The 21,671-nt window shown below is 32.2% G+C and overlaps 1 protein-coding gene across 5 annotated transcripts in view; it reads left to right on the top strand.

The window, feature by feature from the left end:
* Positions 1-21,671, top strand: part of DPYD (dihydropyrimidine dehydrogenase) — an 860,002-nt gene that overhangs the window by 235,308 nt on the left and 603,023 nt on the right. For all 5 annotated transcript variants that reach the window (XM_077987630.1, XM_015145562.3, XM_077987644.1 and 2 more), the window contains 2 exons: positions 4,403-4,599; positions 11,758-11,839. In XM_077987630.1, coding sequence (XP_077843756.1) covers positions 4,403-4,599; positions 11,758-11,839 — 279 coding nt within the window. The remainder of the gene's footprint in view (positions 1-4,402; positions 4,600-11,757; positions 11,840-21,671) is intronic.

Below are 21,671 nucleotides of genomic sequence, written 5' to 3' on the forward strand. Positions count from 1 at the left end.
ATTTTTAGGAATTATGTAAATGGGTTGTGAAACACAGTAATTGTGAAAAATTAAAGTATATAAACATGTAGTCATAAAAATCATATTAAAATAACTATAACAAAGACTACAAACTCACTGCCTCTAAATTATTTATTTCCCATTAATTATGCTCATGAGATTATTTATATCTATTGCATCATATGTTTGAAATTTTAATTTTTGCAGTAATGGATGTGTTCAATGTATTATCCACTAGCCACATGTAGTTGTTGAGCACTTGAAATATGATTAGTGCTACTGAGGTCTTTGCATTTTTAATTTAATTTAATTTTAATTTTAATTTGAAGTTAGTCAAATGTGGCTAGTGGATTCCGTCTTGGACACTGAGTTTAGATACATTCTGTCTCATGGAATTTGAATGCTAGATGAAATGAGAATAACATTTGCTATATGGGCAGGCAGTTTCCTAAAGCACTTTCAAGATATAATTAGCTCATTAAATCCTCAAAGCCTCTCTATGAAATATATTTTATTAATCCCACCTTATTAAGGAGACTGAGGTGTAGAAATGTTAAAGGACTTGTTCAATTCCATACATCATGAGAATGATGGAAGTCAAGACTCAACCCCAAGAGTCTAGTTTCAATGCCATACTTTTAAAAATATACCACCTGTTGTGCTGAAATTCACAAAAGTGTGATTCAATTATTTACTACCTTAAAAATTGCATCAAGGTTAATCCAAACTCCTGTAAAACTCAGGGGGAAAACCCAGTGCAATAAAAGGTTGTAAAGAAAAAATCCCAGAACAGAGCAGGCAAAGGGATACCAATTGATAGATTAGTTTATTGAGCCAAGCAATGTAATGAGCATGTATTGAACAGCTCTTAAGCTGCGGTGCCTGGGGTTGAGCAAATCAGGGGCTAACAGTTTACATTCTAGTATGTGCTCATGATACTGAGTGTACTGCAGAGTGTGCTTGCTTTCATTTCTTAAAACACTTTAAGAGTCTTTAACTCTGTGTTGGGTACTTAGTACGGATTCAGTAAACATTTTTTAAAATAATTCAGTGTTTGCATTTGATAATTTTTTTAAAAGAAGTCTTAAAAGTTTTATTCAAAAAATTAAAATATTTTAGGTGAAGATACATACATATGGTTTATTATTTGGTAATTTCTACTTTATTATTTGCATGCAATTACCTAGAATTTGTGTCAGATATGTTAGGTGTTTCAGAACTTACCTATTTCTTGCTTCTGAGTGAATGCTGAGCACAAATTCTATTCCATTTGGTTATCACACTAGGGTTATTCACATTATAATGAATGCTGTAGCCTAAAACAATTCTTAGTAGTCATATTAAATATGCTTCCATTGTAAAAGATGTCATATATAAATGATACTTAAATCATGAACGTCTTCATTTAAGATTTGTTAAAATGCAGTGTTATTTGTAAATCTTAGCAGATTTTAACATGGGAAAGTTAAATATTTAATTATTAGTTCACAAAGCTAAAATTATTCAACTAAATATGAAAGAAATTAGTATTTATTTAATCCCTAAATGGAATTAGCTGTATCTCTGTTTCCTGATCAGAGATCCTTGATCACGTTAAATGTATGTTTTAAATACTTATGAAAAGTATGTGAAATCTTTCTTTGGGGAAATATAAAAAATATATTTTAACTACATTTTAATTAATGATCTAATAAAATAAATATTTATGAAAAGTATGTGAAACCTTTCTTTGGGGAAATGTAAAATATATTTTAACTACATTTTAATTAATGATCATATAAAATTATTTATTAATTTAGAACTGGAATTTAGTTCCCTGTTCATGTTGCTTAGAAAGGAATAAAAGATAACAATATGTGTTGATTCAAAAATAATATGTAAGAAAATCTGTGCTGTTTGGATAGCACAGGGAAGAGAAGGAACGCATATTAATAATTTGTAAATAATGCAAATTGTAGCTGGGAATAAATTATTATATTATCAGTTTAATCTCATTAATTAACATATATTCCCCCTTATATGTAAAAACACTGAATACTAAAATATGAATTCAAAGATGTTGTCTTCCCTTAAATAATTTATGGTCTAAGAGAGGAAACAGATAAGTAAACCAGTAAAATGTTACAAATTATTAGAATGAAAATGACAAAATATTATGAGACCATTTATCAGAGCCGTTCATCTCATGCTGAGAAATTGACCCTATAATACTTGTTGATAATACCCTCTTTAATTTTTTTTTTAATAAGACCATTTGGATGTGCCTTATGTGTTTTGACTTTATTTACAGTAGTTGGTGGTACATGTGGGATGAGGTTAAGAAAATGTAAAGTCCTGTCACCTTTATTCCTTACTCTTAAGAAAACTTATATTTATATCTATCGATCTCTCTCTGGGTTTCCAGGAGAGAAAGTTACTGCTTTGACCTGTTAAATGCAAACAACTCTGTGAGCCAATCCATTAGATAGCATAAATAACTTACCTATAATATGGATTTATTCATTGGCCACTTCTGTTGGTAGTCAAGTTTTGATGAGAGTAGAATAATGAGACCATTGTGATTTATTTCCTCTGCTTTTAGTTCTATCAATTTCCCTTTATATATTTAAAATTGTAATTTAGAGCCTATAGATTTAGAATTATAAAATCTTGTTGAAAGATTGACCATTTCCTTGCTATGAAATGTTCTTCAAATTTAGTAGTGCATCTTGCCTTAAAGTCTAATATTTCTAATATTGTTATATATGTACCAGCTTTCTTTTGGTTAGTGTTTGTATTGTATAACTTTGTCTAGTCTTTAACTTTACACTTATCTATCTGTGCTCTTACATTTAAGGTGTTTATCTTCCATAACTTTTGTCTTTCAATTGGAATTTTAGTCCATTTACATTTAATATAATTTCTCATGTTTATGTTTATATTTACCATCTTACCATTTTTTTTGTTTCCTACCCTCTACTACCTATTTATAATAATTTTAATTAATACATTTTGATAATATATTTTTAAATCCCACTCCTTCCTTCCACAGTAGCTAGTTATGAATTTTGCTAAATATATTTTACTAAATGTACTTAGTAAATTTAATTTTTTTATTTTTAACAAATTCCAGTTTTGTATTGAAGTTTACATTCTTCTTATATATTTTTGAACATATAAATCATAGTTATTCTAAAATTTACATTTGATAACCACACTTACTAGATTATGTATGTATCCCTTTCAATTTTTTAAGGTTTATTTTTCTTGCAGGCTTGGACTTTTTAAAATAAAAACCCAAACATCTTATAAAAAGTTTGTAGAAACTGTGGTCGACTTATTATTCACAGAAAGTGTATTCTATCATTTGGTAGATAGATAAGAGTGAGGACTGATCACTGTCATTTAAATCCAGGGCCGAGTTGACAAGGCTGGATTGGCTATTTACCCCTCATTTGCCCTACTTATAGAGTGTAGCACTCCAGAAGCTTCAGCTGTACGCTGGGGTATTTACTAGGGCTCTTTCTTATTTAGTCACTCCAGTTTTTGTTTTTCCTGGACCATCTGGTTTTCTCTTTATTTCCTTAGGTTTTTGTCGTATGCACTTTAAGATTTAAGCTCACTTTTCTGCACTTTATTTTGCTTCAGGTTAATGGCCTCCTACATTTCCAAAACTCTGTGTCTCTCTGGTTTCAAAAGACTGCCAACATCTCTTTTCTGAGCTGTGGTTCTCTTCAAGATTCTTAGCTTTCCTTCCTTTGGTAAGAAGTGGCAAATCCCTCAGGGGAAAAGTGACTTCTGGTCACCTAACTTCGTTCTTACTTTCTCTCTGAGATGTTAGCCCTTCCAAGATGCCTGCATCAGTAGTTATTGAATGCTTCAACTATTTTTTTTAAATCATTATTCTCCCAAAGTTAATCTATCATCATCAAAAGCAGAATTCAAGAAATTATTTGTTAAATGTCTACTGTGTGCCATGGTAATGCTAATTCCTCTAATGCAAGGGTAATGTGTTTACATGTGATGTGACATGTTTTCTGATTCAAGGAACTAACATTCTACTGACTGACATGGAAACATAATACATGCTACAGATAGGTTGGTAAGTGGTTATGGTAGAGACATATGGATTATGCTGTAGGAGCTTAGAGGAGATGCACTTAACTTACCCTCTAGGTGGGAGTAGGGAATGTGCCCCAGAAGTGTTTCCTAGAGGAGGCATGACTCTAGAAAGGAAAGATTGAGAGTTAGCCATAAATCCTCATCTAGTTGACACAATAAAAGTTGTAAGTGTACCATATTAATACTGAAAATGTATTGCTCATTGCTATTTAAAACAAGAATTAATTTGAAACATTAAAAATATGTTTGAGGATGTAAGCTAGTTTCAAAATTTTAACAATGGCAATTGATTTCTCCATAGGTATTCAAGGCAATGAGTATCCCACAGATCAGAAATCCGTCCCTGCCTCCCCCAGAAAAAATGTCTGAAGCCTATTCTGCAAAGATTGCTCTTTTTGGTGCTGGGCCTGCAAGTATAAGTTGTGCTTCCTTTTTGGCTCGATTGGGGTACTCTGACATCACTATATTTGAAAAACAAGAATATGTTGGTGGTTTAAGGTAATGCCTACATTTATTTCATGTTTATAGTGTCAGAAATGAGGGAGCAAAACAATTATGAATATTGTTGGTTCATGATCATATAGAAACTTCAGGCTCACAGATGGTATTTTAAATGTTCTTTTTCCAAATGTTCACATTTTGATTACATTATTCACTTTAAAATTTGCAGTTGGCTTGAAGCAATATTTATTTAAGAAATTTTCTCTCTAGTTCTGTGAATTTAAGAGAAATCTCTGCAAATTATTTTTTGATTATGAGAACCAACCATATGAAAGATGGTTTTAGCCCTGTGAATATTTCTTTTAATGGAGATATACCTGAAAATCATGGATATTAGTGATGGGGAAAACCTAGCTCCATGGAATATTGGACTATTCATTGTGTTGTCTAATTAGATATGTTGTCTTACATATTTTCAGTTTAAAATTTCTTAAGTCTTACTTTTGACTACTAGAAATGTATTTAAATATAACATTTTTAAAATCATGTAATCATATTATTCCCATGAAGATTTATACATGGGAATGGGAATATATATTGAAAATAAACAGAACTCTATACTAGACATATATTTCATTATCATAAAGAAATAAAATTTATTATGATTAGGGAGTAGATATTGCTTAAAACATTTGATACAAAGTAAAGAATTTGGATGGTAACTGAATAATATTACTCAATTGATTTTTATTTTCCCTGCATATACTATTAAAAAATCGTGGATTATAAAAATCTGTTTCTATGCTTAACATTTAAATTTGTTATGGCTACTGCCCTATGTGTAACCAATAAATTAATCATACCCAATAATCACAGAGGATAAATTTAATCAAGTTGTTACTAAAATTTGTGAAGTTTCTTACGTTTTTTGGCACCTCTGAATATATGTTAATAAATGTATAAATTTCAATATTACTCAAACAACAATATGCTAAGCCCAAGATAATACAAAATTATCAATTATTTCTATCATTGATAGAAATATGTTGAGATGTTTATTGACATAAATATTGATGTATAAGCTATCATTAATATAATCTTACTTGACTGAATCATCAAGCAAAAATATCACATACTAGGAAGACCCTTTAGTGTGGATATGAAACATAAACAACCTGATTGTTAAGAAATAATTATTCTTCTGTATTGATGTTCCACTACTCTGAATTTCAAGAGATTACATGTATTTTATGAATTTATTTTTCTGGAAAGTAAAATGTCCTATATATTGTTTTGCTGGAAAGATTTAGACTATCATGTTAATGGCATTTACCACAGCTTTATTAATTAGAAAAAGACATAGTCTATTAACAATATATGTATAAGCATTGTATGTTTTTTTTCAGTTATACACATCAGTGAATATCTGAGTTAACTTTTAAAATATGAACTTAATTTTGCACCCTGGTAAGCTGGGAAAAATCTCTTTGCCACTTGATTGCATTTTCACAAAAGGGCTAAAATGGAACCCACCCTGTTTATCAATTACTCTGTATTGCCAATTTTGGTAGAAGATTACTGTTGTTAGCCTATCTCTTTTTTAACTCAAATGCAGGATAGATATTTGTAATTAATATAAATTAGTACTAAAGTTGGTTTTTTAAATTTATTTGCTGAACATGTTTTAGTGAGGACAGACTTCTTTGGATTCATGACCAAACATGGTGGTTTTTCTTTTAAAGTTGTTAAATTTTTTCTTTTGGCTTTGAATCTTTTCAGTGTGTAGAGACAATATGAAATATTTAATCAATCTCATTTGTACTGTCCCATGGTAAAGGCATTCTGTGTCACTGTTACAGGATTATAAAAACTGACGCTGGAATTTAACCAGAATTACAATCACAAAACTTTCCTGTTAATTTATTTTCTACTTATGATTGCCTCTTATTCTCTTGTGTCTTCAAAGTGGCTGAAAAAGATTAAATTAGCTTTGTATGTGAAATCAATTGCTTAAGGAAGTAATGTCAAGTTTTATCTTTCCTTCTGCTTTGCATCCAAACAGATTCTTTTATCCCTGGTGAATTAGTATCACAACAACTTTTTAAGAAATCGCTAGAGTCAGTGAAAAATATCTAGGATTAATATCTATTGCATTGAGCACATCAATTATTTTTAATGTTGCAACAAATTTATAAAATAATCAGTAGTTTTACTTTCCTCTAACAGTGGCTTCTTTTATCAGGGCACAAGTTTAACAGGGTTAAAAGGGTTTGATATTATAACAAAGATAAACAAAATAGTGTTAAGAGATTTTTAAGAATGTATGCACATATATACTTTCTGGCTTTTTGCTTATAAATTAATATATAAGAATTTTGACGTTATTGTTAGGAAGGATAGTGAGGCCAATGCTGCCCTTTGCTTTACCTCTTTCAAATTTTATATCGTTTTTATTAGGCCTATTACTTTTCTTGTTGATTGACAGTAAAGAGAAATGGAGTCTAGGTGAAATAGTTATAGCAATAGGAAATATTTTGAGAATGTGTGATGTAATACAAATTTAAAGTCTATTATCCATATGGTAATGAACTGAAGCATACCTCTGTCAGAGTATGAGAATTGTGCTTTAAAAAGAATGGAAAGTTGTTATAGATACATTTCATTACATGAAAGAAACATGAAAATAGAAGAAAGATTTTTTTTCATGTTGTCTTGACATTCCACTGACTATACTAAAGGATTTATGATTACAAGAAAAATTTTTTTCAAAACCTTAGATTGTTACAGGATCAGAGATAGAAGAAAAGTTTGTTTTCCTAAGCACAACAAACTTGGAAAATAATCATTCCTATTAAATTCTGTCTTCTGTCCTTTTATCTCCTTTCTCACCATGCAGTCTTCAGAGTAATCTCATTTACTCTCATAGTTTCAATTACCACCTACATGCAAATTTCTTAAAAATCCCTATCTGCTCTGACCTCTTTCTCCATTCTGAGCAACAGATTTATACATTCAAATCCTAGATATCTCTTCATAAACTTCATATCAATGATCAATGTTGCTTCTCTTCCTGAGTTTTCCATCTCAGGGGATGGCATCACCAAAATGGGGATTATCTGGGCTACTCTTTAGTATCCTGGCAATTCCGTTTTACAAACACTGTAAAAAAATGTCCTCTGATATCCTTTACCTCTCAATTTCCATTTTTTTTTTTTTTTTGGATCTGGCACTTTCACCCTGGCTGGAGTGCAGTGGTGAGACCTAGGCTCACTGCAACTTCTACCTCCCGGGTTCGAGAGATTCTCCTGACTCCGCCTCCCAAATAGCTGGGAGTATAGGCATGAACTACCACGCCTGGCTGATTTTTGTATTTTTAATAAAGATGGGGTTTCACCATGTTGGCCAGGTTGGTCTTGAACTCCTTACCTCAAGCGATCTATCCGCCTTGGCCTCCCAAAATGCTGGGATTTCAGGCGTGAGCCACTGTGCCGGGCCACCTCTCACTTTCTTTACCACTGCAGTAACCTCCTTCCTGATTTGTCTTTTCAGATTCATTCTTCCTTTAGTTTCCAAATCTGATTTTATTACTCTTCCACTTGAAACCTTTCAACAACTCCTCCTAACCTCAGAGATAACGGATCTGGCCTGGCATAAAAACCCTTCCAAGACCTGATATCTACCTGTATTTTCCCCTTTCTCCTTCCCTCCATTCCTTCCTTCAGTATATATATCAATCACTTGACTATGAGCTGGTCATGATTTCTGGCTCTATTTAGAGCATAAAAGTAAACAAGGCAAAATGCCTTCTCATGGGGCCTATATTTTAGTCATGGGGAGACAGACAATAAACGAACAATAAACCAAATATAGAATATATTAGGTGATGATAAACGAGGAAGTTTTTTAAAAAATGATGGATTAGTGGTATACCTAGTATACTAGGTACTCAGAATAGATTTTTTTAACATACTATCCTCTGGTCTATACAATAAAATTCCATAAGAATCATACAATAACCAGTAATAATTATTTTTAATTTATTCCTGTAAAACAAAAAATTAATGATTAAATTATTTTAATATTAAGGATATAGCTATTTTCAATTTTAAACACAAATTCCATGTGATCATACAAAATGACAGAATTGAAGTAATTCATATTGCTTCATGTCCTATCATTTTATCTATTCCAAATCAACTTTTCACATATTGGAATCTGTAGTATCACAGAGTGGAGGCATATGTCGCCCGCGGGGAGTTGGAATGAGGAATGCCTGTAGCTGAATCAGCAGGTGCTGATGGCCTCTATTTAATGTAGTTCTGCAAGTTAACTTTCCTGTAGAACACAATTTTAATTAAAGAGTTGGTAATAAAAACGGGATCATTGAAAGCTTACATATATATTACTAAAACTCAAAAACAACTATGGCTATTATTTATAAATTAGACCCACCAGAGAATTTTTTTTTTTTTGGCAGAGACATTGTTTAGGATATTAGTGATATTATTTAGAATTACTAGCTGATGAAAATAATATAAAACGGGCCCATTTTAGTAAGTTTTATAATGGTTTTTAAATTGTCTAAAAAGAACACATTCTCTTACTGCCTGCATCTGGGCTTGGTATGGTGCTGGAAAGGGAATAGTGTGTGATACATTGAGTCTGGGGCCTGAGCAACTCATAAAATGGGGTTGTCTGAGGACCAGTGTTGGGATGCAAGAACCAAAGCTTACTTTTAGGCATGATAAATATGAGATACCTGTTAGACACCCAAGTGAACGTAAAAGTCTGGAATTTAAGAAGAAAAATGTGGAAGCCATCACACACTGATGATATTTTAAAGTCCTAAGACGTTTCTCCTACCCACTTATATCATCCCACAATAAGCCTTCCCTCCTTTGAAACACTTGTTCAGATTTGGTGTTTTACATTTGTCATTTTGTTCTGCTTATGTATGTGCTTATGTGTTTCATCTATTTGCTGACTTCATCTATTAATGAATATAAATACATCACATTTTTCACAATCAGTAATTTCCACCCACCCCTACCTACCTAAGTGTAACTAAATCTAACTAACATTTCTCAGTGTTTCACATTTATCTGATTTACTTTAGGAGATGCTGGGAAATGGATTCTCTCACACTTATTCATTTAACACTGTGCTAAGTGTTGGTGACAATGGTTTCAGAGCAGCGTGGGGTTTTTAAGCAGAGCTGCTGAAGCCCAGCAGCCTGGTTTCCATTTTCTCTGGTGCCTATATCTGTTCAAAGTTATACTGCCATGGGTGGTGCCTGCTTCTTCCTCCTTTCTCAGGTTTCTTACTGCTAGGTTAGGTGTTCCTTCCTTTCTTTTTCTCTGGCCAACAGAAAAGTTGTCCCTGTTTTCTCTAACATGCTCTTTCAGAGTTTTTTCTTAAGTCAGAACCACTGGCTTGCACTTACACCATTTTTTTTCCCCCTTTTATTCCATGTGCTTCCACTTATATCCCATAAAAATCCAAGAGTTGACCTGACTCATTGGAAGGTTCTCAGCTTCACGATATATCTAGATGTATTTAAGATTCTCATCTTGTTGTAGTTGGTTTATTTGGCTGAAATTCTTTGTTCATAGTCCATTGGTTTTGCTTTCCTGTTCAACCTTTTGAGGATCTGCATCAGTGCCCGATTTTAGTCCATATTTAATCTCTCTCTCATGGAGCCGCATGTCTATCAAGTCTGGGTATCTGTTTGTGTCCACATACGTCCATAGTTGTTAAGAACCCTTCTACTTAGACTTTGAAGGGGAAGCCTTCTTGGTGCCCAGAGCATTCTGGCGCATTCACGTTACCTTGAGGTAATGTGACTGGAGTTACAAGTCGTCTTAAGAGATTTTTATCTTTTCCCTATGCTTGAATTCATTCTTAAACATAATCTTATATTTCTAACTAGAGGGAAGCTCCTTTAGTGTACAGCTTTGATTTTATAGTGTTTGATACCTTGCATTTTCTATAGCATTGAGCATGATGTCTTGCTGATTGATATATAAAAATTAATTGAATAATCAAGTTCTTAAGTCATCAAGGAATGAAAAGGCTGTACTTTGGAAGACTTTTCAGTTGATCCAGAAGATTCATCTTCAACAATTATTTATTTAACGAATTAATCTTTGTAATATTTAAAATATAATTGCTATTTTATACACACACACACACACACACACACACACACACACACACTAAAGATATAGTGGCTATACTTCTCTCATTGTGCATACCACATTCTAAATGTAATTATCTTTTATGTATCTGTCCCTGATCAGAAAAAATAACTTATTAACAGTGAGAATTTGGTACAATTCACCATCAAATCATTGCAGCTTACACTTACCTGGCACTTTGTAAACACTGTGCCTGGCACTATTCACTTTTAATGAGTAGGTGAATGAATGAATCAGTGAATGAATGAATGGATTGCTATGTATTCATGCACATACATAGCTTCATAATTGTTAACAAAACATTGGAAAGTGTCTTGAGCTTACTTTTAATACTCTATTATACTACTAGAATACTAGTGCTATAGACCTCATGATTGTTTTTTTAAATGAAGGCAATAGGCATTAATATACAATAGGATTGTTTTTTCATGACTGAACCTTTTGGGATACTCTTTGCTTTCACAGAAGACTAATTTATTGTAAAAATATTCTGTAGATCACATGGAACTGATTTTGTAATATTCTAAACAGTATGATAATACAGTTACACATTTGCATTTGAGCAAGCTAGAAGTATATTTATAGAATATGTGTATGAATATTAGTATATATGTGTACACATATATTAAAATCTGTATCTCCAACTAGCTTTATTAATAGATTTTAAGATTTTTTTTATCTTAGGTATTTATAGAATTATTATTAAATAAATCAACCAAACACTTTATTGAACTTAAAAGTATTGAAATTTCTTTTGGCCAGTTTTATGTTTATCATTTTCTATTGCTGTAACTTAGTTATTTTCATATCAATTTCTACTGTATCTTCACTCCATGTAATGTTTTTATGTCAATAAAAATGTAGATGTCCTCATGCATATCTTATGTGATATATAAATATCCTTAGAAGAGATATTTATTTACTACTAGTCCGTGAAGACATGTTACATTTTTTTAAGATTGGTCATTTTTCTACTGATGCCTGTTTTTCTTTTGCTTTTTTTTTTTTTTTTTTTCAGTACTTCTGAAATCCCTCAGTTCCGGCTGCCATATGATGTAGTGAATTTTGAGATTGAGCTAATGAAGGACCTTGGTGTAAAGGTAAATGAGAAAAACACCTATCTGTGTACTGCTCAAAAAGAGAGGAGTAAGCTCTACGCAAAGATTAACAGCAAATGTCACGCATTTTAGGAAAGAACAATTAAAAGCTACACCAGGCAGAAGCACAAAGATGCTTCCCCTTGCTTAGGGCATTTGTCTGTCTACTGTCTGAATGCCACTAGCCTGGAAAAGGGCAATCAATAGTTCTCATCTGGCATGCCTGCATGTGATTAATTGTCTGTAAGAAACAAATTCCTAAATTGCTTTAGGGGTTCAGTGCAGCTAATAGAAGGATTTGGTTTCTTTAATCACGTTTTTTCATGCAAGTTGTGTGCACTCTGAAACATTAGTATTTCACAATTTGGAACATAATTTCTTATGGAGATTTATTTTATTTATTATATTCATCATGTCAGTAGTGTGAATGTGATAATCCTTTCTCAACACAAGGAGTAAATCAGTGGGATAAAAAGCAACAGCTTCGTATTTTTTATTATTTTGTGAAATAAATATTGTGGTGTTCTTTTCGAGATGGTTGAAAATTAGGCACATTGTTATTTTCAGCATATAGCTTTAAATATTTCTCTTCTTTTCTGTTAAGAGCATTATACTCTAGCTCTCCACTTGAACATACTGCTATTTTTGTTTCAAAAATGTTAATTTTTCATAATAGATATAACAAAATAGATTAGTAATGTACTGTGATTTACGTAATACATGCTGTAAGTATATGCAGAAGATATTTTGAAAAGTGATTAACAAACTACTCATACCTTTTGCATTTACCAGTAAAACTTAAAATGAATCAATGGAAGAGAAGACACTCAAAACAATATTTTGTGGTTTATATTTATAATTACATTTTATTTGACAGTGGTCGGGTGATGAAACATTCACACAAAATGACTAAACAAGATGTCTGGGAATAAAAACACACAGTGTAGATTTGGGCAACTTTATAAAATCTTAATGTTCAAAATTGCAGTGTTCAAGATAGATAATTGAGGGGTGATTATTTTACAGAAGTATATTCTGAAAAGTTTTAAAATGTCTTTCATTTTGAATACAAGTTCTTCTCTAAATCTCATTAAATAAGGAAATGATGATTGAAATTTCCAACTATTAGAGTTGGTATTTATGACTGAATTGAAGATGAATGTTCCCAACACAAAGACATGGGGAATGTTTGAGTGATGAATATCCTAATTATCCTCATTTGATCATTACACATTGTATGCATATATCAAAATATCACACATACCCCATAAATATGTACAATTATTATATGTTAATAAAAAATAAAAAAAGAAATTAGGCTTTATTTCTACATTTATCTTATATAAAATTGCAAAATTGCATTCAGTTTTCACAGGACCAGATATATTGCATAAATTAGACCATACCCATTGCTCTTTGAAAACTCATCAAGGCGCAGTAGTAGGCAATATACTGAGTGCCAAGAAATATCCTAGCTATAGTCATGCCACTTTTTATTTTCTTGTCAGATATCTTTGGCAAAGTCTATTAATATCTCGAACATTGGTCAAAATCGGCTCAAATAAAAAGTATGCTACTAATATTTCTACAAAATAGTGAAATACTTGTTTATGTATGCAAAGAATATCTCTGGAAAGTTATAAGAATCTGATAGCACAGATCGCCTTTGAGAAGGTGTGGGAAAATTTTTTCAACATTTTATGCACTTGAATTTTAAACTCTGAATCTGTTACATTATTGAGGAAAAAAATGGAACCTAAATTAGAAAGCTAATAGTACTGTCTTGTCCATCTCTGAAGCTGTTTTAAGATGTGAAGGAAATGGTGTTTTCAAATTTGCTTTGTAAACAATAAACTGTATATACAATTCTGAGGAAAGATAGCAGTGAGATTCTTTTTCACTTTGAGGATTTGTATCCGTTGATGAGATACTCTTGTAGCTTTTATGACTTATGAACTTTAGCCATAAGAGGGTACATTTTCAAAACGTGGTCTATGCTTGTTACCTCCTTTTGAAAAGTCATCACCGAGGTTCTTTTTATAATTCCTTCTCTTTGTCCCTCTCAACTAGTATTATATATTTTAAAGTCAACAATGATTTCCTGGCAAAGAAGTGAACTATATTTGTGGGTTCATACTGTTTGACTCCCATGTAGCATGTGATACATAAGTTCTCTTATATACGTATGTATGTACTTTGACTTTTCATGGGCCTAGCATTATCTTGTTTATTCTTCTAATTTTTCTTTCTTCTACTTATTCTCTACTTCCCAAATAGGTTTTTTCATTTACTCAACAAATAATTGTTCAGAACTTATTTTTGCCAAGTAATATGCCAGGACTAGAACCATGTAGATCCATCCTTTTTGTGAAATCCAGTCCTGTATGCTTCGTAGTTTAATAAGCATATTATTAATAACATAAACTGATTATATCCAGAACCCAGTTCAGTTTCATTACATTATCTTCACTCCCAACTATCTTTTTTAGCTGCATTTCCTATTGAATATTTTAATTTCAGTTTGTCTTATACTTATTAACCAATCAGTCCTTGTTAGTTCTAAGATTAATTTTTTCGAGTCAAATATCATGTTACAAGAAAATGAAGATAATTTTATTTGTTATTTGTATGTATTTTTTTCTTCCACGATTTCAATAACTAGCATGTTAACAAAAGAGGTATAATTCATGGAATACTTTTTCTTCTCTCTGAAATAGAATTTTTAATCATATTGAATAAATATTTTTCTAGTCTTACATTAATAAATTTTATTAATTATAAAAGTTAATAAAGTGTGTTAAATTTTTTAATTCCCCTTTGTAAATACTTATGTTCAGTTTGTGTGTTGAATTATACTAATCATTGAATTTCTAGAATATATCAATTTTGGCATCATGTTTATTTCTGTACATGTAATTCAGATTCAATTTGTTAGTATTTTTAAAATTTTTTCTTTTGCATTCATTTATTTATGTAATGGATATTAAAACTGGAAATATAGCAGGGAACAGTCAAATATTATTGTTCATTACAAGTTTTGAATGTACAAAGACTATTTTTGTTTTGCTTTATTTTTGTTTGTTATTTTGTGAGTTTTTCATGATAGAGTGATATTAGCCTTATAAAATTAAACTTCTAAGCATTTTATTATTTTCTCATTGGTAAGAATATTATCTTGACACATCTTTTTTACTAAATTTGGAAGTTGTCATCTTCTCCAAGCCCTCTTATGAAATAGAACTATGACCATTTTTCTCCATATCTTCTATAAGTTTTTTCCACTGATTTTATTCTGTCAATTTTGCCAATATATTTTTTCTAGAAAAATTTCTGCTTCATTAAGGTTTTTGAATTTATTAGCAAAAATTTAAGACTATTATTTCAGTATACTATAAAAATATCTCATCTGTGCCTATGATTATATTTGCTCTTGCATCTCTAAATTTACTTTGTGTTTTCTTATCTAGTTAATATTTTCTTTAAGCAGTTATCAAAGTTTTGTTTTCTTATTCTTTAATTGCTGACTATATCTTTATAATGCTTTCCCCTGCTATTCTTATTTGTTATTCTCTTTTTTTAAATTTATTTTTATTTTATTTTATTTTACATTCTGGGATGCATGTGCAGGACGTGTAGGTTTGTTACATAGGTAGACATGTGCCATGGTGGTTTGCTGCACCTGTCAATCCATCACCTAGGTATTAAGCCTCACATACACTAGCTAATTATCCTGATGCTCTCCCTCTCCCTGCCCCACTCAACTGACCCCAGTGTGTGTTATTCCCCTCCCTGTGTCCATGTATTCCCATTGTTCAGCTTACACTTGTAAGTGAGAACATACAGGGTTTGGTTTTCCGTTTCTGTGTTAGTTTTCTGAGGATAATGGCTTCCAAATCCATCCAGGTCCCTGCAAAGGACATGATCTAATTTTTTTAATGGCTGCATAGTATTACATGGTATATATATGTACCACATTTTCTTTAGTATATTATTGATGGGCATTTGAGTTGATTCCGCATCTTTGCTATTATGCATAGTGTTGCAGTGAACATACACATGCATGTATCTTTATAACAGAATGGTTTATATACCTTTGGGCATATACCCAATAATGAGATTGCTGGGTCAAATAGTATTTCTGGTTCTAGGTCTTTGAGGAATCGCCGCACTGTCTTCCACATGGTTGAACTAATTTACATTCCACTAACAATGTAAAAGCATTTCTATTTCTCCACAGCCTCACCAGCATCTGTTGTTTCTTGACTTTTTAATAATCACCATATTGACTGGTGTGAGATGGTATCTCATTGTGGATTTGATTTGCATTTTTTCCAATGATTGAATGAATTTGAGCATTTTTCATAAGTTTTTTTGGCCACATAAATGTCTTATTTCTCTTATCTGTTATTTCTTGTATCTGTTCATGTTCTTTGCCTAAGTTTTTGTTTTGTTTGTTTGTTTTTGTTTTTTGTTTGTGTTTTTGAGATGGAAGATGGAGTCTCACTCTGTTACCCAGGCTGGAGTGCAATGACACTATCTTGGCTCACTGCAACCTCCACCTCCTGGGTTCAAGCTGTTCTCCTGCCAGAGCCTCCCAAGTAGCTGAGATTACAGGTGACCGCCACCACACATGACTAATTTTTTGTATTTGTATTAGAGATGGGATTTTATCATGTTGGCCAGGCTGGTTTTGAACTCCTGATCTCAAGTGATCTGCCTGCCTTAGCCTCCCAAAGTGTTGGGATTACAGACATGAGCCACCGTGCCTGACCTCCTTTGTCCACTTTTTAATGGGGTTGGTTTTTTTCTTGTAAAGTCGTTTAAGTTCCTTGTCGATTCTCATATTAGACCTTTGTTAGATGGATAGACTGCAAAAATTTTCTACCATTCTGTAGATTGCCCATTCACTCTGATGATAGTTTCTTTTGCTATGCAGAAGCTCTTTAGTTTAATTAAATCTCATCTGTCAATTTTTGCTTTCGTGCAGGTGCTTTTGACGTTTTCATTATGAAATCTTTTTCTGTGCCTATATCCTGAATGGTATTGCCTAGATTTTCTTCTAGAGTTTTATAGTTTTGGGTTTTACATGTAAGCCTTTAATCCATCTTGATTTAATTTTTGTATAAGGTGTAAGGAAGGGGTCCAGTTTCAATTTTCTGCATATGGCTAGCCAGCTTTCCCAGCATCATTTATTAAATAGGGAATCCCTTCCCCATTGCTTGTTTTTGTCAGGTTTGTCAGAGACCAGATGGTTGTTTGTGTGGTCTTATTTCTGAGATCTCTATTCTGTTACATTGGTCTGTGTGTTTATTTTTGTTCCAGTACCATGCTGTTTTGGTTACTGTAGCCTTATAGTATAGTTTGAAGTCAGATAGCATGATGCCTCCAGCTTTGTTCTTTTGGCTTAGGATTGTCTTGGCTATGTGGGCTCTTTTTTGGTTCCATATGAATTTTAAAGTAGTTTTTTCTAACTCTGTGAAGAATGTCAATGGTAGTTTAATGGGAGTAGCATTGAATCTATAGATTGCTTTGGGCAGGATGCCTATTTTCATATTAATTATTCTTATTCATGAGCATGGAATGTTTTTCCATTTGTTTGTGCCCTTTCTGATTTCTTTGAGTAGTGGTTTGTAGTTCTCCTTGAAGAGGTTTTTCACTTTCCTTGTTAGCTAGATTCCTAGGTATTTTATTCTCTTTGTAGCAGTTGTGAATGGGAGTTCATTCATGATTTGGCTGTCTGCTTATTGTTGGTATATAGGAATGCTAGCAGTTTTTGCACACTGACTTTGTATCCTGAGACTTTGCTGAAGTTGCTTATCAACTTAAGCTATTGGGCTGATTAATGGGGCTTTCTAGATATGGGATCATGTCATCTGCAAACAGAGGCAGTTTGACTTCCTCTCTTCCTATTTGAATACTCTTTATTTCTGTCTCTTACGTGATTGCCCTGACCAGAACTTCCAATACTGTGTTGAATAGGAGTGGTGAGAGAGGGCATCCTTGTCTTGTGCCAGTTTTCAAGGGGAATGCTTCCAGCTTTTGCCCATTCGGTATGATATTGGCTGTGGGTTTATCATAAATGGCTTTTATTATTTTGAGGTATATTCATCAATACCTAGTTTATTGAGAATTTTTTAACAGGAAAGGACATTGAATTTTATCAAAGGACTTCTGCATCTATTGAGATAATCATGTGGTTTTTTTTTTCCTTTATTTCTCTTTATGTGATGAATTACACTTATTGATTTGTATATGTTGAACCAGTCTTGCACCTAGGGAATGAAGCCAACTTGATTGTGATGGATAAGCTTTTTATATGCTGCTGAATTTCATTTGCCAGTATTTTATTGAGGATTTTTGCATCAATGTTCATCAGGGATATTGGCCTGAAGTTTTCTCTTTTTGTTGTATCTCTGCCAGGTTTTGGTATCAGGATGATGCTGGCCTCATAAAATGAGAAGTCCCTTGTTTTCAATTGTTTCAAATAGTTTCAGAAGAAATGGTACCAGCTTCTATTTGTAATTCCGCTAGAATTCAGCTGTAAATCCATCTGGCCCTGAGCTTTTTTTGGTTGGTAGGCTATTTATTACTGCCTCAATTTCAGAACTTGTTATTGGTCTATTCAGGGATTCAACTTCTTCCTTGTTCAGCCTTGGAAGGGTGTATGTGTCCAGGAATTTATCCATTTCTTCTAGACTTTCTAGTCTATTTGCATAGAAATGTTTATACTATTCTCTGATGCTTATTTGTATTTCTATGGGGTCAGTGGTCATATCCCCTTTATCATTTTTTATTGTGTTTATTTGAGTCTTCTCTCTTTTCTTCATTAGTCTACCTATTGGTATATATACATACACATATGTGTGTGTGTGTGTATATATATATATATATTTTTTTTTTCCAGAAAAGCAGCTCCCGGATTCATTCATTTTTTTTTTTTTTTTGAAGGGTTTTTCATGTCTCTATCTCCTTCAGTTCCGCTCTTGGAGTTACATGGCACTTACTCTCAAATCGATCACATAATTGGAAGTAAAACACTCCTCAGCAAATGAAAAATAACTGAAATAATAACTAACAGTCTCTTAGGCCACAGCACAATCAAATTAGAATTCAAGATTAAGAAACTCACTCAGAACCACACAATTGGAAATTGAACTACTTGCTCTCGAATGACTCCTGAGTAAACAATGAAATTAAGGCAGAACTCAAGAAGTTCTTTGAAACCGGTGAGAACAAAGAGACAATGTACCAGAATCTCTGGGATGCTGCTAAAGCAGTGTTAAGAGGGAAATTTACAGCGCTAAATGCCACTTCAGAAAGCTAGAAAGGTCTCAAATCGACACCCTAGCATAACAACTAAAAGAACTAGAGAACCAAGAGCAAAATATTCACAAAGCTAGCAGAAGGGAAGAAATAACCAAGATCAGAGTGGAACTTGTTATTTCTTTTAAAATCTTGAGTTGTATACTTATTTCATTTTCGTTTTATAGATTGAATAATGAAAACATTTGAAGTTATTAGTTTCAGTAAAATCTTTGTCAGCATCTATGTGTTTTCATTATTTTATTATTTTTATTTTTCTTCAGAAAGTAGTATATTTTTCCCTGTATAGACAATAGTTATGTAGGATAGTATTTTCATTTGCTTCTGTATTCTTGTGTAGAATTCAGTTTTTTTTCACTTTATTAGCCATATTTACATTTTTTTAATTTACCAAGTATACTCTCAATTGATTTCACACCAAAGGATCATTTATAGTGTAATAAAATTGTGTATTCCCTTTAGGAGAAATGGCTTTTTAGCTGATGTTTATTTTTAGAAAACTTCTTAATTTTGTAATAAAAATTCTAATATAGACCCCTACAAATTATTTTTAAGCTAAGATGCACTTCAGTAGAATCTCTTGTGATATTTGTGTCAGTGTTACAAATCACTTAGATTAAATACTTTTTTTTGGTAATGCAACTCAGAATTTAAGTAGAAATACATATTTTTGTTTCATGGTCTTTATATTCTAATTTTTCAAAGTTAAAAGTATAAAATATGAATGAAGATACTGTATTTTTGCATATTTAAAATATGTATATTTGTCATTTCCCAAAGTATTCTGATATAATTCTAATTGATTAACTTAATTGTAATTTCTATACATTTCTTCTGCTTCATAGTTTGAGATGAAATATCTAATACAGGTATTATCTTTTTCTTGATAACCTCTAATAACATCTTGTTTTTCACTATGGTTATTTGAACCAAGAATATCTGTGATTGTGAGGTAGTATTAGAAAATAAATATAAAATCATATTATTTCTCTCCTACAAGGAAACATGTACACTAAATTTTCATTTCTAAAGAAAGCAAAATACTTTCAAAAGTTCTTCATTTTATTTTCTATCTTAGAGCATCTGGAAATATTTGGTCTATTTAACCAAATTTTCTATTAGAAAACCACGAAGAGTCTGTGTGTTTTTATTTGATTTTTAAAAATAATGGGCATCACCTATTTTATCTGAAGATTTATACTGCACAAAAAAAGTTGTAAGCCTTTATACTGCATAATAAATGTTATTATGTGTATAAATACATATTATAGTATTAAAAGAAAGTTTTCATCAAATCCCTAAGAGACTATTAGATGGAACTTTGGCTCAGGGTACATGACATTGAGAACTGTTGGACTAAAGTAGTGACTGTTACGCTGAACTTGAAATAGATTGAATTTGTATTCCGAATTTAGGTAGGAAATATCTAATAATACATTACTAAAGTTATTAGAGGAAGGTAGAATATATACTGTTATCCGTATCTAAGAAAGTCAAGACAGAAAGTATTACATATATAAAAGTACCAGGAATAAAGAAACAAAAACACCAAACAAATGCCCATAATGTTATTTTTCTGGCATCATATCTATTTAACAAATGGCATTGAGATTTCATAGCTTATCAGCCAACGTGATGTTCCTGATAGCTGTAGTTGTCTTGCAATTCTAGTTTTAGTTAACACACATTTCATCTCAATTTCCCAAGGCATAATGTAAGCAGAGCTTTACCTTTGTTGTCAAGGAATCTTTCTTCTAATTCTTTTTAAGAATAGATCATTTCTTGCATGGCAAATATTTGGGGCCTCAGGCTTTTAGGAAAGGGAAATTTGAATAGTTTCTCATTCACAGAAAGGAAAGAAGTCTGGTGCCTGTCACTCCATGGAATGTTCTTGTTATTGCTTTGTCCTCATTTCTACCAGGGATCTGCTGCCCAATGATGACCGTCCTCCATCTTTCCCACAATGTCTGTCCATGGTAAAGTCGTCTTGCTGGTCTCCTTCCCAGTAGATTCATATCAAGAGTCAAGATACTTGTCTTTGCAGCTTTCCATACACAAAAGGAAAACTCAACTGTTTTCCATTCCCATTTGCACACTATTATGTATTACAGTAGAATCAGACTGTAGAAATACAAAATGTCTGAGCATCTTTCTTATATGTTACAAAATCAAAGACATGCTCACTCTGCTGTGGTGGAAGGATTGGGAGGTCTTCATTCCTCTTTGATAAATCACAAAAAGTCACTATTAAACTAAACTACTGTGCCTTCTCCCACAAATACCCATCTCAAAAAGGTTGGGAGGTCTTCTTGAATCTTCCTGCAGAGGCACTGAATAAAGTAAACCTAAGATTAAGTATTTTGAGAATCACCTCCACCAATTAACTCATTGCTCAACTTTGAAAATGGCATTCTTATTCAGTTTGCTAATATTCTATTAGCAAGTCTGGACCTGGTGTTTTCTTTTATGTCTAACCTGTATTATATATTGGTGTGAAGGGCATTTGATTCAT

This window comes from Macaca mulatta, chromosome 1 (assembly GCF_049350105.2).
Source record: "Macaca mulatta isolate MMU2019108-1 chromosome 1, T2T-MMU8v2.0, whole genome shotgun sequence".
Classification (NCBI taxonomy): Eukaryota; Metazoa; Chordata; class Mammalia; order Primates; family Cercopithecidae; genus Macaca; species Macaca mulatta.